Genomic DNA, 13,560 nt, shown 5'->3' with positions numbered 1-13,560 from the left:
AATCATAATAACAACAACAAGACAACCTGCATACATGCTGACTTCTTCTACCCTGCCATCTGTGTGGAATGTAGATTGGTGGGTTGGGTGGGCAAATATTCCTGGAGCACAACCCAACCTCTCCCAACGATCTGCATCTGTTGAGCCTGTATAGACATGTGCTCAGCTGTGCATTTGTGTGTGTGTGTGTGTGTGACTAATGTGAGTTCAGCTGTGTGTGTGTGTGTGTGTGTGAGTAAGGAACAGCAGGCTGACTTCTGCTTTGGTGCATGTTGGGGTATGTATTCTCTGCGCATGTGTGTGCTGGTGCACCAGGGGGGACTTATGTGGCATTTTCCCCCTGCTTCCATCGCCTGGTTCGAACCTCAGCTGTCCCAGTGGGCCGTAGCCAGACGACACACTTAGCTCCGGCGCGTCTGCACCCTGTGACCCAGGAGCGTGTGTGTTTTTAGTTGTGTGGTTCTACTGTGCCTTCCAACATTAAGTAAAAAGGTTTATGTAAACAGTGGATTTAAGGCTGGAGAGCTCTGAATCTCTGTTCTCGCTGAAGATTCAGTCCGGACAAGATGCAGTGACATCAAGAAAACCACATAAAGAATTTTTGTTAACATGCAAATAAGCACACAACTAAAACTGAATGTAACCACTACCAACCCTCAGGGTAACACTTCAGCTTTGCCAGGACACGTCAATCATTCTGCCACATGCCTGCAACTTAAGGAAGTTTGTTGTCACACGGAGAATGAGGAAAAGTACAAAGTTCTTATCAGTCTGGTTTGGACACTCACCTTTAAAGCTTTCACAGCAGGTCAAACATGTAACAGGCAGTAAAACCCTGCAGTTTCTCCAAGGGGGTGAGAAGGAATAGCAATGATGTAGATTGAGGTTTTTAACCTGATAGATTAAGATTAAAAATGTTGTTTTGTTTTTTCTAGTTTCTGCCACTAACAAAACATTAGTAGAAACTTAAAATATATATATTATTCTGGCCCTTAAAGCCAACAAACCATAATCCAACCAGTTTAGGTTTAGGTTTGACCCATCAACACATGAACTCTGAAAGACCTCTGAAAGCGTGCTCGGATATTTGGCATCAAGACATCAGCATGCCCTATGAGACACATGGCACCTGTCAGTCATGGCCAGCATGACATTTACATCAGCTCACTCTGGACTGTTTTTGGCGGTGACCACAGCATGCTGAGAACACCCCAGAAGACCCACAGTTTTGAAGGCGTGCTGGCCCAGTCGCCTAGCCGTCATAATATTGCCCCATCAAAGTCAGTTATGTTTGCACACATCAGCTTCAGTAATTGGCTGTTCAGTTGCTGCCTAACTGTGCCTCTTGTCAGGTGGCACTGTAACCCTAACCCTATGCTGTGACACATTCAGTGTCTTCAGTTTAACTCTTGTTTAGATGACAACGGTGTAGTTGATGTTTCTTATACTGTTAATATGAATTTTAGCAGGTTTGATACAGAAATCTGACAGACATACTGTACACTGTCATATTCCAACACCTGGACAAATAAAAACAAGTTTTTCTGTGCCTTTAGCCATCGAGGACACTGCTCCGTGATCCATTTCAAACAGAGTATCAACAAATTAACAAGAAAACAAAAATGACACACAGTTATTAAAGCTCTGAGCCAAACATGAAGCGACATAAGCAGTTGAACGAATCTTGTCTTGAGGTCAAAGACGTGTCACTCTCCTCCTCCTAGTCCATATTCGTGACCAGAAATCCCGCTGTGTTCCCATATGCTCTGCCGACTTAATTTGACTTGATAAAACCCTTTTTCATAAAGGCAAGGAGAGAGGAGAGGAGAGGAGAGAGGAGAGGAGAGGAGAGAGGAGAGGAGAGGAGAGGAGAGGAGAGGACCATCAGATGTGTTTTAGTAAATAGAAGTCAGTATGCCAAAGTGGATGTAGAATGGAGTAGCTTTAGACCATATGGTGAAAAGGTGACTGGGTTGGTATGTAATGGGATTGAGCTAATCTGCTTTTACGTTAATAGAGAGACAAGAAGAGACAAAGACAACATTCCATAAAGTAGTTGCAGCATGATTTGCGAGGAGGTCTTATTAGGAGGAATACAGCATTGTTATTGTGGAGACACTATTTCCAAAGAACAAAATAGAAAGAAATCCAATATGACAACCTTTTATATCTACTTTATAGTAGCTAAAAAGCTTCTCACCAGCGTAACACCACCTCTGTCTGCCCCTCTCATATATGTTTAACCTGATCTCATGGTAACTTCAATAAATGAATGATGTGGATAAGCTGAAGTGTTGATGGAAACAAAGGCACCACCCGGGCTGATGAGAAATAAAGCTACCCACGTCATTTGTGCCCTGAAGCCTCCTTCATACTTTCAAGACCGGCTGGCATTAAACAGATGGGTGAAATTCCCTTTACAGTACATACCCACCCACTGAAACACCTCTGCAGTCTCGCTGCTCAGCCGCTTTCTCCTCCTCCCTATCTTCCTGTTGCGTACGTACCTGGCTTTCTCTTCCCTTAGGACATCAGCCCTCAGTGTAAACATCCATGAATCATCTGTGTTACGGTAGAAGATCTGTCACCGTCACCGTTACAGGATAGTCATGTTCTTTTTTTTATGTTCTTCACAGGAGCATTTCTGGTAGTCTCATGCATCTGTTCTGTTACCACACGTTTATTAAACAAACCTGTATGCATCATTAATATATGCATCATTGGCTGTAGCCACCACCCGAGGAAGGTATTAGTATAATAATATATCTTATCAGTGGTGAGAGGTACCTGCTGCTCTGTCTTTTGTGCTTTCTTCATGAAGTGCACAGTAACAGGGCACTGTCAGTCTCACACGCTGCCTTAAAGTTGTGTCACAGGCCACTGACTCATCAGTGTCCCAGTGTTTACTGAATCTGTAACCTTATCACTGACTGAACTCCAGTCCACTTCAAAGGGTCGTCTGGAGACTTTTATAACAGGCCATGTTTATAGCGTAGAAACCAACTGATAATGTGATTAAAAAAAGCTTTTTATGGTTCATAGGAAAATCTTTTGACTCTCAGTAAACAGTCCATACTGTATTTGGCAGATCTTAATATAGAAAAGGCCACATTGGATAAAATACACTTCTACTTTATAACACAACCTAATTTATTACACATTGTATAACTTGATTTGTACATATATAATTATTTATGTATTAAACTATTAATCACCCAAGAGAAGCGTGTTGTAGTCATAATCATTTTATTTTCTTTACAAAAAGAAACTATTACAACTTCATTTGGTTACTTTACATTTTCTCTTCACATAGTCACTCAGTCTGATAACAGGTTGTGATTTCATGCTGGAACACAACATCCTCCTACTAACGCACACCACTAATACAACATGACAGTATATGACTCTCTCTTTTTCCGCTTTTGCATTTTACATCCTCTGATATTCTGGAGTAAAAAGCAAAAATAGAAACCACTTGTATAAAAAAAATGGAAACAGTAGAAATCCCTGACAGTTTCACTTAGAAAATGAGGGACGAGAGAAAGAACTCTTTGAGCGGTGTGGTCCATACCAACATGCACCTGACGCGTTTCTGTGTGCATGTGCATTCTGGACAGCACCATAATTCACAATGTGCATGTGAATTTAAAAGGTTCCCTGCCCTACATGAGCCAGAGTGAGAAAAACGAGAGAGAAATGGTGGGGGTGGAGAGAGAATCTAGGTCAGATTGTGGAGCATGCAGACCCCCTTTGCGCAGTCACACTCATATACGCATTCTCTAGCTCTCGGTGGCCAGAACTGCATGTATTTTCATCCTCAGCCGGGAAAGAGGACTCCATGTGGAACACAGTTAGTGTAAGGATTAAGGGATGTATCAAGTATGTCTCCCTGAGAAACACTTCTTTCTTCAGTACCATAAAACCCTCCTTTGTCACTGGCCCGTCCTATAAACTCCTCTACACCACCACCAGAGAAAAAAAGATCTTGGCTCATATCAAGCATTCTGCCCTTTATACTATCCCATGCTCTTTCTCACCTTGCACTATTCTTCCATTAGGAAGAATGCATCACTGCCAACACTCACAGCAGCCAATTAGAGTTAGAGGGTATGGGCAGGTGGCATTCATATAAATTTTAACTTTCCAAGTCAACTTTCCTGGCAATCACCCAACACGTGTGTATGTGCAGGGACCCGCAGCTGTCCGCATCTCTTTCTGTTTTTTATTTAATGTGGAGCAGTCTCTCACTCATACACACACACACACACACACACAGTATGACAGTAACACCTTTCGAGTGGAGCTACGCCCCCCGTTTTCACTGAAATGGGGGAGCTGGGAGGTGAAGAAGAGGCCAGTAAATACATTGTCCTATGGCCTTTCGCGTCTCCCACAGTAGCACCACAAAGCTAAAGCACACATACAATACTAACGTCCCATTCTGAGCTGACATGCAAGCACCGGGGATAAGGAAAGCTAAAAACAAAAAGAGAACAATCAGAAAAGATGACTAAGTGAAGACTGCTAAAAAAATGGCCATACATTTGAGGGATAACTGTATCAGTGTGCAGGGCCCAAACACTAGAGCATGTCTTTTTTTCTATTAAGTCATGTTTGCTTAACAAGGCTTTGCTAGCCTGATTTAATAATAATCTCTGTAGCCCTTTTCAAGTGTTACTCATATAAACACTTCCCCAGTAAGGGTGGTGTCCTACGAGGGTTAAGAGTGAAGTGAGGCAAGTGACAGTGCAGGTGTGCTTGAGTGTGTTTTACTACAACAAAACACTCACGTGAGAACACACGCAGATTAAAAACATTTCTTTACTTTACCAAGCTGTCCACTCACACAAGGAAGTTCTTTAAAAAAGCATTATCTAAATGAAATCTTATCAACTGGCTGTATACTCAAACTCCACAGCCGCTCAAGGAAATCCTTTGTATAAAAACCTTTTTTAGAGTATTTCTTTTATTTTCTCTTTCACTCTGTTCAGCTAATATTAAAAACCAGGAACTAGGGTGTCCACACCTCTCAGCAGAAAACAAAAGAACAACCAAACAAGTTTTAAAACCTAGGCTCCGATTCCTCCTCTACTCTCACTCCTCCTGAGGAGTGGAGATGAGGAGGAAGTAGGAGAGAGGAGATTAAAGGACTCTCTCTAAGAGACAAGTTTGGGTAGCACTGTGCGAAGAGGTATGGCCTCTCCTGAGTCTCCCATCATGTTGCTCCTCAGTTTATTGTTGGCAGCTGTGGTGCCTAAGCCAGGTCCCCCTTTGGTCATGATAGAGGGGAAGGAGGTGCTGTGATGCTCAGGGAGTCGTTTCACGGTAGCCCCTTGGCTCTTCTCAGTCCCAGGTAGGGGCTTTGGCAGCCTGCGGTATATCCAAGGATGCCTCAGGGCCTGACCAGGGGTAAGACGAGATGAGGGGTCCCAGTCCAAACACTTCTTTATGAAGTCAATAAAGGTGGAGTCCTCACAGCCCTTGAGAGCAGCACTCCAATCCTTGGTACCGGGAGGACCTCTCATCTTGCCACGGCGGGAGCGAGACCCTGTCAGCACAGTGGCTCCCGTGGCCAAAGTACTGGCTACACAGTAGCGTGGGTGGCCCTTGGAGTTGATAAAGTTCTTTACCCTTTTGGCCTGCTCCAGAATCTTCTCTGGAGGCATGCCCAGCAGCTCCATGACACAGGCCAGCTGGTCACCCTCATCCTCGCCGGGGAACAGGGGGTAGCCAGTCAGCAACTCTGCTAGTATGCAACCAAAGCTCCACATATCAATGGGAAGGCCATAACGTGAACCAAGGATCACTTCTGGAGCCCGATAGAAGCGAGACTGGATGTAGGTGTACACACGCTGGTGTTCATAACAGCTGGAACCAAAGTCAATCACCTAACAGAGACAGGAAACATAGGACTGAATGAGTGACTGATCAACAACACATGTTCAAAACCATACAGACGTCCATGAACGTGCCAGGCGTCCTACCTTGATGCCACTACGTCCTTGCTGTTTGAGGAGGATGTTCTCTGGCTTGAGGTCACAGTGGATGATTCTGTGTCGGCTCAGGGCCTCCAGGCACTGCAGGATGGAGTGTGCAAACTTCCTGACCAATGGTAAGCTGAAGCCCTGGAACTTGTTGCGCTTGATGAGCTCATACAAGTTCATGCTCAGCAGCTCAAAAGTCATGCAGATGTGGTTGCGGAAGGTGAAATTTTCAAGCATGTGCACAACATTCATGGAGCCATTACGATCCTGCTTACGCAGGTGTTCCAGGATGCGTATTTCCTCCTGTGCCTGCCGGTGAAAACGCTTCTCGTTGCGCACCATTTTCAGGGCCAGGTGCTGCTGCAGTTTATGGTCATATACCTTGGCCACCTGGCCAAAGCTACCCTTACCAATGATCTAAACGATAAGAAAAAAAAAAGAAACATAAGAATTCAATTAGCTAACAATCTGAGACACAATATTATTAGTTTTACACAAACTCAACTCACTGTAATAGCCTTTTAACACTTCACGGTATCAAAACACATCTAACCTTAAGGAACTCGTAGCGGTAAGCCAGGTGGTCATGGGGGACATGAATGTAACTGCCCTGCTCATCATCATATCCACAGTTGTTGTTGCCCCCAGCAACAGCAGGCCTCTTCTTGGCATTGGGTCCCACAAAGTAGATATCTGGGTAGGAGTGGATCTCTGAATGCTCCAGTGAGGTCAGCTGAGATCTGTATAGTCTTAAAGCCTGGTCAGAAGTGAGAGGGCTGCACAGCTTCCCACTGTTCCCTCCATTTCCTGAATATTCGGTGGAGCCCTTACTCGATTCAGTGGAGCCCTTACTCGATTCAGTGCTGTAGCAAACAAGCATAAAACATGACCTACAATTAAAGTGGTGTGACAGGTTTTTCTGGCTTTGCAGAAACTAAAGCTTGGGAGAGTGACATTTTTTTGGTGCCTTCATGTGTGCATCTTCCTCACCTGTCAACACTGTGTTCCTTGGACAGGCCAGAGACTAGGGTGGGTTTAATGGGCATCTGACCAATGGTCCCACTGTTCTGAGTGGTTGCTGTGGTTATAGCACTGATCTTTCGATTGTTAGTGGAGTCTTCATACACATACTTGACCTTCAGATGGGTACCTCGCACAGTTACCTGATCCCTCATTACAGCCTTATTACTGACAACCTGGTTACAGAGAGAAGAGAGACAGATAGACAATAAACAAAAAAGCCATTAGAAACTTATCACTGTGGTCAACACTCTATTGATGCATTGTTCATATTCTTTGAACACGGTGTACATATTGAAGACGTGTGCATGTAGCTTTTGTTGTATTAATATGTTAAAGAATGTGCGAGAAAGAGAGAGAGAGAATCTGTGTCTATCTACAGTCTAGTGACACATACTGAGAACAAAGGCGGCACCTCATACCAATCACATAACACACTAACAGGTGCTTAATTGGAAATTATTTGGCTGTGTTGAAAAAAAAAGTACAGATAAGACGTCCTGATGGACTGATCTGCCCGCAAACAGAATTGAAAGGTTAGAAAAGTTCAAGGAAAGATCTAGAGTCAAGTGGTCCCCTGCCAGTAAACAGCTTCATTTCAGCCACCCCAGGAATTCATTTCTCCTCACTCTGTCTCTCTTTCCCTCTCTTTTAACAAGTGGAAAGAACCCTCCACAAGATTATGGAGCACAAGGGAAATGACAGTCATTAAAGTTAGATTATACACTTAAACTCTTGAAGCAGCGTGTCTGTTAATAAGACACGCCGACATAAACTCAGCATGGCCTTCCTATATACAGACACACTCAAGGGGCATATTAACTGGTTCTTTCTTGCTGTCTTGGTTTCTTATTTTAATGGCACAGACCAATCTGAGAGAAGCAATGTTTAGGGCCTCAATGTTTTCTCTTCTCCCATTAGTTCACTATGCTACCCTGTTGAGTCTTTGGCTTCAGCTTCAACACACAGTTGAGCAGGTCTTTAACTGAAACCATGTCAGCTGATAAAGAAAACATGACAAGGAAACTTACTATAAAAGTAGGTGCTGACATGTTCAACTGAGAGAGAACTTAGCTTGAAGCATGTTAGTGTTGTAAGTTAAAGTCCTAAAATAGATGTGGAATGCAGGGAGTATGGGTTTCCATACATGTCATGTAACCATATAGTGCAACATATTACAACAGCTCTACTGCTGACCCAGGGTCCAACGCAGCTGTTGTTTCATAGCTGTACTACAAATACAGTCAATGTCATTGATTGAGCATGCTCTCTCACAAACAGACACAAGTGGTTTGATTCCAAGTTCCTTCTGGCTACTTGTCGAGGCGTCCTTGGACAAGACACAGAAACCGAGAAGAAACACTGATATGTACTGTCCGGCAGTCGTCCAGCCACAATTTCCATAAGGAGCTCAATAAAGTATGTCAAAATCATTACTTAAAAATAAGTACAAATAAAAATCAAAGCTTACATGCGGAGCAACAATTGTGATGAATGGGAGTAAGTAAAAAAGTAGCAAACAGAAACCAGAGAGTAAGAATCTACAGGTTATCCAGAGGATGGAGAGCAGTCTGTGTGCAAATCTGCACGGTACAACAGATGGAGAAGAGCTAATCTCTTCTGCTGTCAGACAAACTACTAAGTACGCTTTTCTTCTTTTCCAGCACATACATACACTCAGTAGCACCCAACACATCAAGAAAAAAATATCAAGCTGGGCCACAGATATAGTAAAATTTATTTATGTAGTAGTGTTGATGAGAGCCGTTCACTCTCCCAGTCCTTCATGGTGTATTATGACTGGGAAATAAGCTGTACTACAACACATACATACATTTATTGTATTACTTTGTCTCCTCCTTTAACAGAGAACAGCAATAGCATTGGTTTACTGTTTTAACAGAGCACAAAGAAACTCTCTGAGCACTACACATCCCGAACTGGAGCAAGCCACTGTCAGTCACATTCAACAGAGAATATAACCTCTGTAAGTGTGACAGAAAATACAAAGAAAGCAGGACAGGACTAGAACAGAAAACTAGGGCTAACCCCTGTGTGAGCCCAATGGCAGCACATACAGACACAAAAAGAGGAGGAGGGGGAGAATGTTGATTTGTGGGTCACATTTTCAAGCCCAATAAATCTTTACAATATATCAAATCAGCCTTTTTTCTGTAGCTTTTTCCTCATTGTCTGTTTATATCTGCGCATTTTCTGCCAAAATGTCTTTTTTGTAGCTATGAAGCAAAAACATAGCAACTATTTCTACTGATCTGCAAAAAATGACTATGATATCAGAATCTATATGCATGCACTATATAAGCTGTTAAAAATAGTTGGTGTAACTGGTTCGTTGGCCAAGTATTCAAATCAATGTGAGAACGGTCATTTATCAAACAAACTGTGCCCATAGAGTATGTCTGGTGACTTTAGATGATGTGAATTTCAAAATACAATGCCTTTGAACGTTTCGCACATTCAAATGCCACAAACACCACACCACAAGTCCACAAGGCTGGAGCTGGAGATGCAATGATACAATCATGCCCGCCTGCTGCAACGCACCTTCTTATGTCCCCTCAGTAAGTCAATCAATATTGCTCACATGATGAGCTACGCTATTATCCTTGAAGGGTACAAAACCTGAATTACACAAGTTACAGATAAAAATGGAAATAGGATGAATAGAAACTTGGCTGAGTGGAGAAAATCTCTCTGAGGAACAGGATGACTGGAGACAGAATGTGCTTCAGCACAGGAAATAGGGCTTTGCTGGTGTTGTGCATATGTGTTTGTGTGTCCACTTACTGTGTGTTTGGGTACAGGGGGCAGCCCAGATGGACTGTTTGTGTCTGCTTCGTCTTTAAGGATGTGGTCTGTTCTCATGTACGAGTCATACAGACCGTCACCGTGGCGTGCTGGGAACAAAAATGAACAAAGAAATTAGTGTGATAATGTAAAATCGTCACATCTGCAACATAGACACATTCAGGGATAAAAGCTGAGAAACGGCTCCAAAATGACATCTAATCTCTGCAGAGGCAGACAATCCCTCTTTGGTCGGACCAACCAAAGTACCATTGATTATTTCATCAGTCAACGTAGCAGTCTGAAGTGACTTGAGAATACAACGAAGGTGTGTCCAAACAGATCCCTAAAGGTTACCTCAGCATAACGGCTTCCCTACAACGCTCTCTATAGACCAGTGGGGAGGCATATTGTCTGCCACAACAGTCTAACCCACATTTACTGAAAGAAGACAATATAAGCAGTTACACTATTGCATCTATTGTGTTCAATACATTGTAACCAAGGCCAGGGCTCCAACCTGACCAGCTTAGATAGTGCTTAGGGTCCCAGATCGCCAGCACTGCAAGTGGTATTAATGTCCTAAAGGGGGTAACAGATGTCTCTGTGACGACAGCATCTTTGCGCCTGTCCATCTGTCCATTCAGGCAGAGTCGTCTACTGTGCTCACCAGGTGTGCTCAGAAATAGAGCTCATATGAAAGGACGTGGGTGCATGTCATTCAATAGTGGTGTGTGTTTGCGCTCACCTCGGTGGCATCAGGCCAAACACCCCATGTGAGATGATACAGACAAGAGTAGATGGATGAGGGGAGCTTTTGGAACGGTAGAGGAAGTCAGTTACTCAAATGACAAACCCCCATCGGCCAGCTGTTCACCTCAACAGCCATTTATCTTGCACAAGTTGCTACTTCAAGAAAATCAAGATGCCAGCACACTTTGATTTAAATGAGGCTGAGTGGCTTGTTAACATAAGACATTCGCACAGCTATTGTGTAGGATTAGCTCATTACCAACAGCCCCAAATACGGCAGCTTTGATATCCTCCCTGACTAGCCCATGAGAGTGCTGTAACCATGTGCAGGTGCGTCACGGCCCATGTTCCCAGTGCTAGCTCGTCAAAGGACCAGCTCCGGGACAGATTAGACCTGCTGCCTGGATACAGACGCATTAGACCTGCACAGCACAGCAAACAGAGGCATTAGGGCTCCACACACAATATTAGGCAAGCACAGACCCCATTAGTCCTCTGCAAACTCCTAATCACTCTGTGGGGGATCAGTCTGTTCTGTGCAACATCTGATTTTATTGTCCAAGTAAACTTTCCTGGAGGAAAAAAAAAAACTAAACATAGCACAAGCATCTTAGTAATCAAACATCCAGTCTACTACATCCAGCTGGCTGGTTCAGCTCTCCACGCTGTGAACCCCCCTCTCCCTCTTCCTCTGCACAATAAAGGGCAGAGAACAAGGTTCAAGCAAACAAACACAACGTGGAGAACAGATCATGTGTCACAAAACGTGTGAGCGTGAATGAGCTGGGCTAAATTCACAGCTTTTTATGCTTCACTTCCTGGTGCCCTGGACAAAGCGCACGGTGGATTTGAGCAATGTCGCTTAGCTGGAGTTCAGAAGCGGTGACTATCCCCAGATAGCACAGATAAGATGCAGCTCATATAAAGGAAAACAACGCGGAAAGTCAGGGTACAAATTTCACAATAGCAGCATGTCCACGTTGATGAGACAACTTTATCTTACGAGGAAGACGTGAAGTCGACGCAGAAACAAGTCTTTATATTTAAATGGGGGTCGCAAAGCAAAAGAAAACAAGTTTACAAAGTGCATCCTGTCAACTTCGTCCCGTCGTCAGCACAGAATGACACGACGTGACATTTAAACAGGGAGTCACGAAACTACATGTAATCAAAACAAATATAGGCTCATATGTAAATACGAAACTACTGTAGCGACACAGCAGCTGAGTTGGTGTTGGATTCACTTCGGCTCGTTTTGAAGCAGTTTAAACAAACACGTCGAAAAACAAAACACTGTGTTGGGAGTAGTTACCTGTTGTTATTGGGCCCTCTGGTTTCCTGCTTATTATCATCATGATTGTAATGAACAGGTGATGCCAGCATCCGAAGTAAAAAAAAAAAAAAAAAGAAACCCAGAGGAAAACAAAGGCTCAAACTAGAGTCACGTAGCAAACTTTGCTAATAGCATGTACAAGTTAGCCGTGAACGGTCGTGTTTGCTAACGTGGAGTCCCAGGAGCTTTAACTTTTACTTTTAGTTTTACTTTCTACTGAACTAAACTCAAGCTTTTGTCTCTTTGACTGCAACTCGTCCTCTTTTTAGTTAAAAAGCGGTGTGTTCAGTGTGGCTAACATTAGCCGTGGCTGCATTTGGGGAAAAGCCGAGCAGGCGGTGGGGGTCGCTTCCTTCAGCTAGCTAGCCAGCTAGCTCGCACGGCCACAAAAACACTCGTACGCCCGAGAGCCGCTCCCTCTGGTAAAACAGTCGGAGTCCAAATGCTGCAGCTTGGTGGTCTGACCCGTGTGCCCCTCGCCTTTCTGTGTCGGTACAGTGAGTCGATGCAGAGCACCATTCCCGTGCTTATTCCCGGCTAGCTGGTTTTGTAGTTAGTAAACAGCGAAGCTACCACTCGTCGCCTCCCCGGGACTGTCCTCCTTCGGGGCAGCTGGGGGGTGATCGTCTTCGGGGATGGCTAGCCAAAACAGGCTAGCTCGCTAGCTGCGCCGATGCCCCATGTTTACACCCGGAGCATCCCACCAGCAGAAACGCTTCACCTGTACTCTGTGCAGACACTAAAACCTGCCGTGTTTAATCCTTCTTCTCTGCGGTAGGAGTATCTTATTCGACGCGGCTGTGTGTTGTTGCTAAGGGCGTCTTCACTGAGCCTGGAGTCGGCAGGCGGACACGGGGAGGGAGGGGGGGGGGGGCAGGGCGGCGCTTAGCAGCCACACTGCAGGCAGCAGTGCGCCCCCCAGCGTCCAGCGCCGCTCATAGCTCCCCGCAGGTTATGTTCATAAAACACATGGTTTTATGAATGGCTGCGTTGTACTGATGTTAAAGGAGTCAGTTAAAAGCAAATCAAGCCATCAATGCTAAAAGCATCAGTTCTGCAGTTAATTAAGTGTTAATTAAAGGCGAGGGACTCGAAAGGTTCACAGTTTTTCAGGTCTCACTGATGTCCATATGGACACAGAAACTGTTTTTTTCTTGCTGTAAAATCATTGAAATAGGTCATTAGAAAGCACATATTAATCAACACAAATTGATGCAAATTTCCTATAAAACCAAAAGAGGTGGTTGGTTGTGTGTTGGATTAACATCAGCATCTAACACCATCCAGGCCCACCTGATCTGTTGAGAAACTCTGTGAATGTGTGGTTTGGACATTGACATGATATTTGACATACTTTATTGTTCCACTTGGGGGAAGTTATTGTGATACAGCTGTCAGACAGTACATGTGAGCTGTACTACAGGGTTTTGGTGTCTTCTCCAAGAACACCTCAACATGTAGCCTGGATAAACTGGGAATTGAACCACTGTGACCAAGCTGCTCACACTGAGCAGCTTGGTCTGACCTCCATAAAAAGCAGCTCCCCAACAACACACAGTGCCTCCTGCCCTACAGCTCCAGGTCCTGCTTCCTGGCTCTGTCATTAGGCAGCCACCAGCAAGAACAAAAAGATATAAGCAATCTTTTTCTACGCTCTGCTAT

At 44.2% G+C, this 13,560-nt stretch overlaps 1 protein-coding gene across 1 annotated transcript; it reads right to left on the bottom strand.

The window, feature by feature from the left end:
• Positions 1-3,229: 3,229 nt before the first annotated feature.
• On the bottom strand, positions 3,230-12,740 carry dyrk3 (dual specificity tyrosine phosphorylation regulated kinase 3). Its single transcript, XM_026348394.2, has 6 exons — positions 11,878-12,740; positions 9,813-9,922; positions 6,975-7,180; positions 6,538-6,847; positions 5,985-6,401; positions 3,230-5,888 (listed from the first exon to the last, which is right to left on the bottom strand). Exons 1-6 carry the CDS (start codon positions 11,918-11,920, stop codon positions 5,157-5,159), a joined length of 1,818 nt encoding a protein of 605 aa, XP_026204179.1. The 5' UTR covers positions 11,921-12,740; the 3' UTR covers positions 3,230-5,156.
• Positions 12,741-13,560: the final 820 nt, after the last annotated feature.

Source organism: Anabas testudineus, chromosome 5 (assembly GCF_900324465.2).
Source record: "Anabas testudineus chromosome 5, fAnaTes1.2, whole genome shotgun sequence".
In the NCBI taxonomy this organism is placed as follows: Eukaryota; Metazoa; Chordata; class Actinopteri; order Anabantiformes; family Anabantidae; genus Anabas; species Anabas testudineus.
This window is presented reverse-complemented; position numbering and strand designations above follow the sequence as displayed.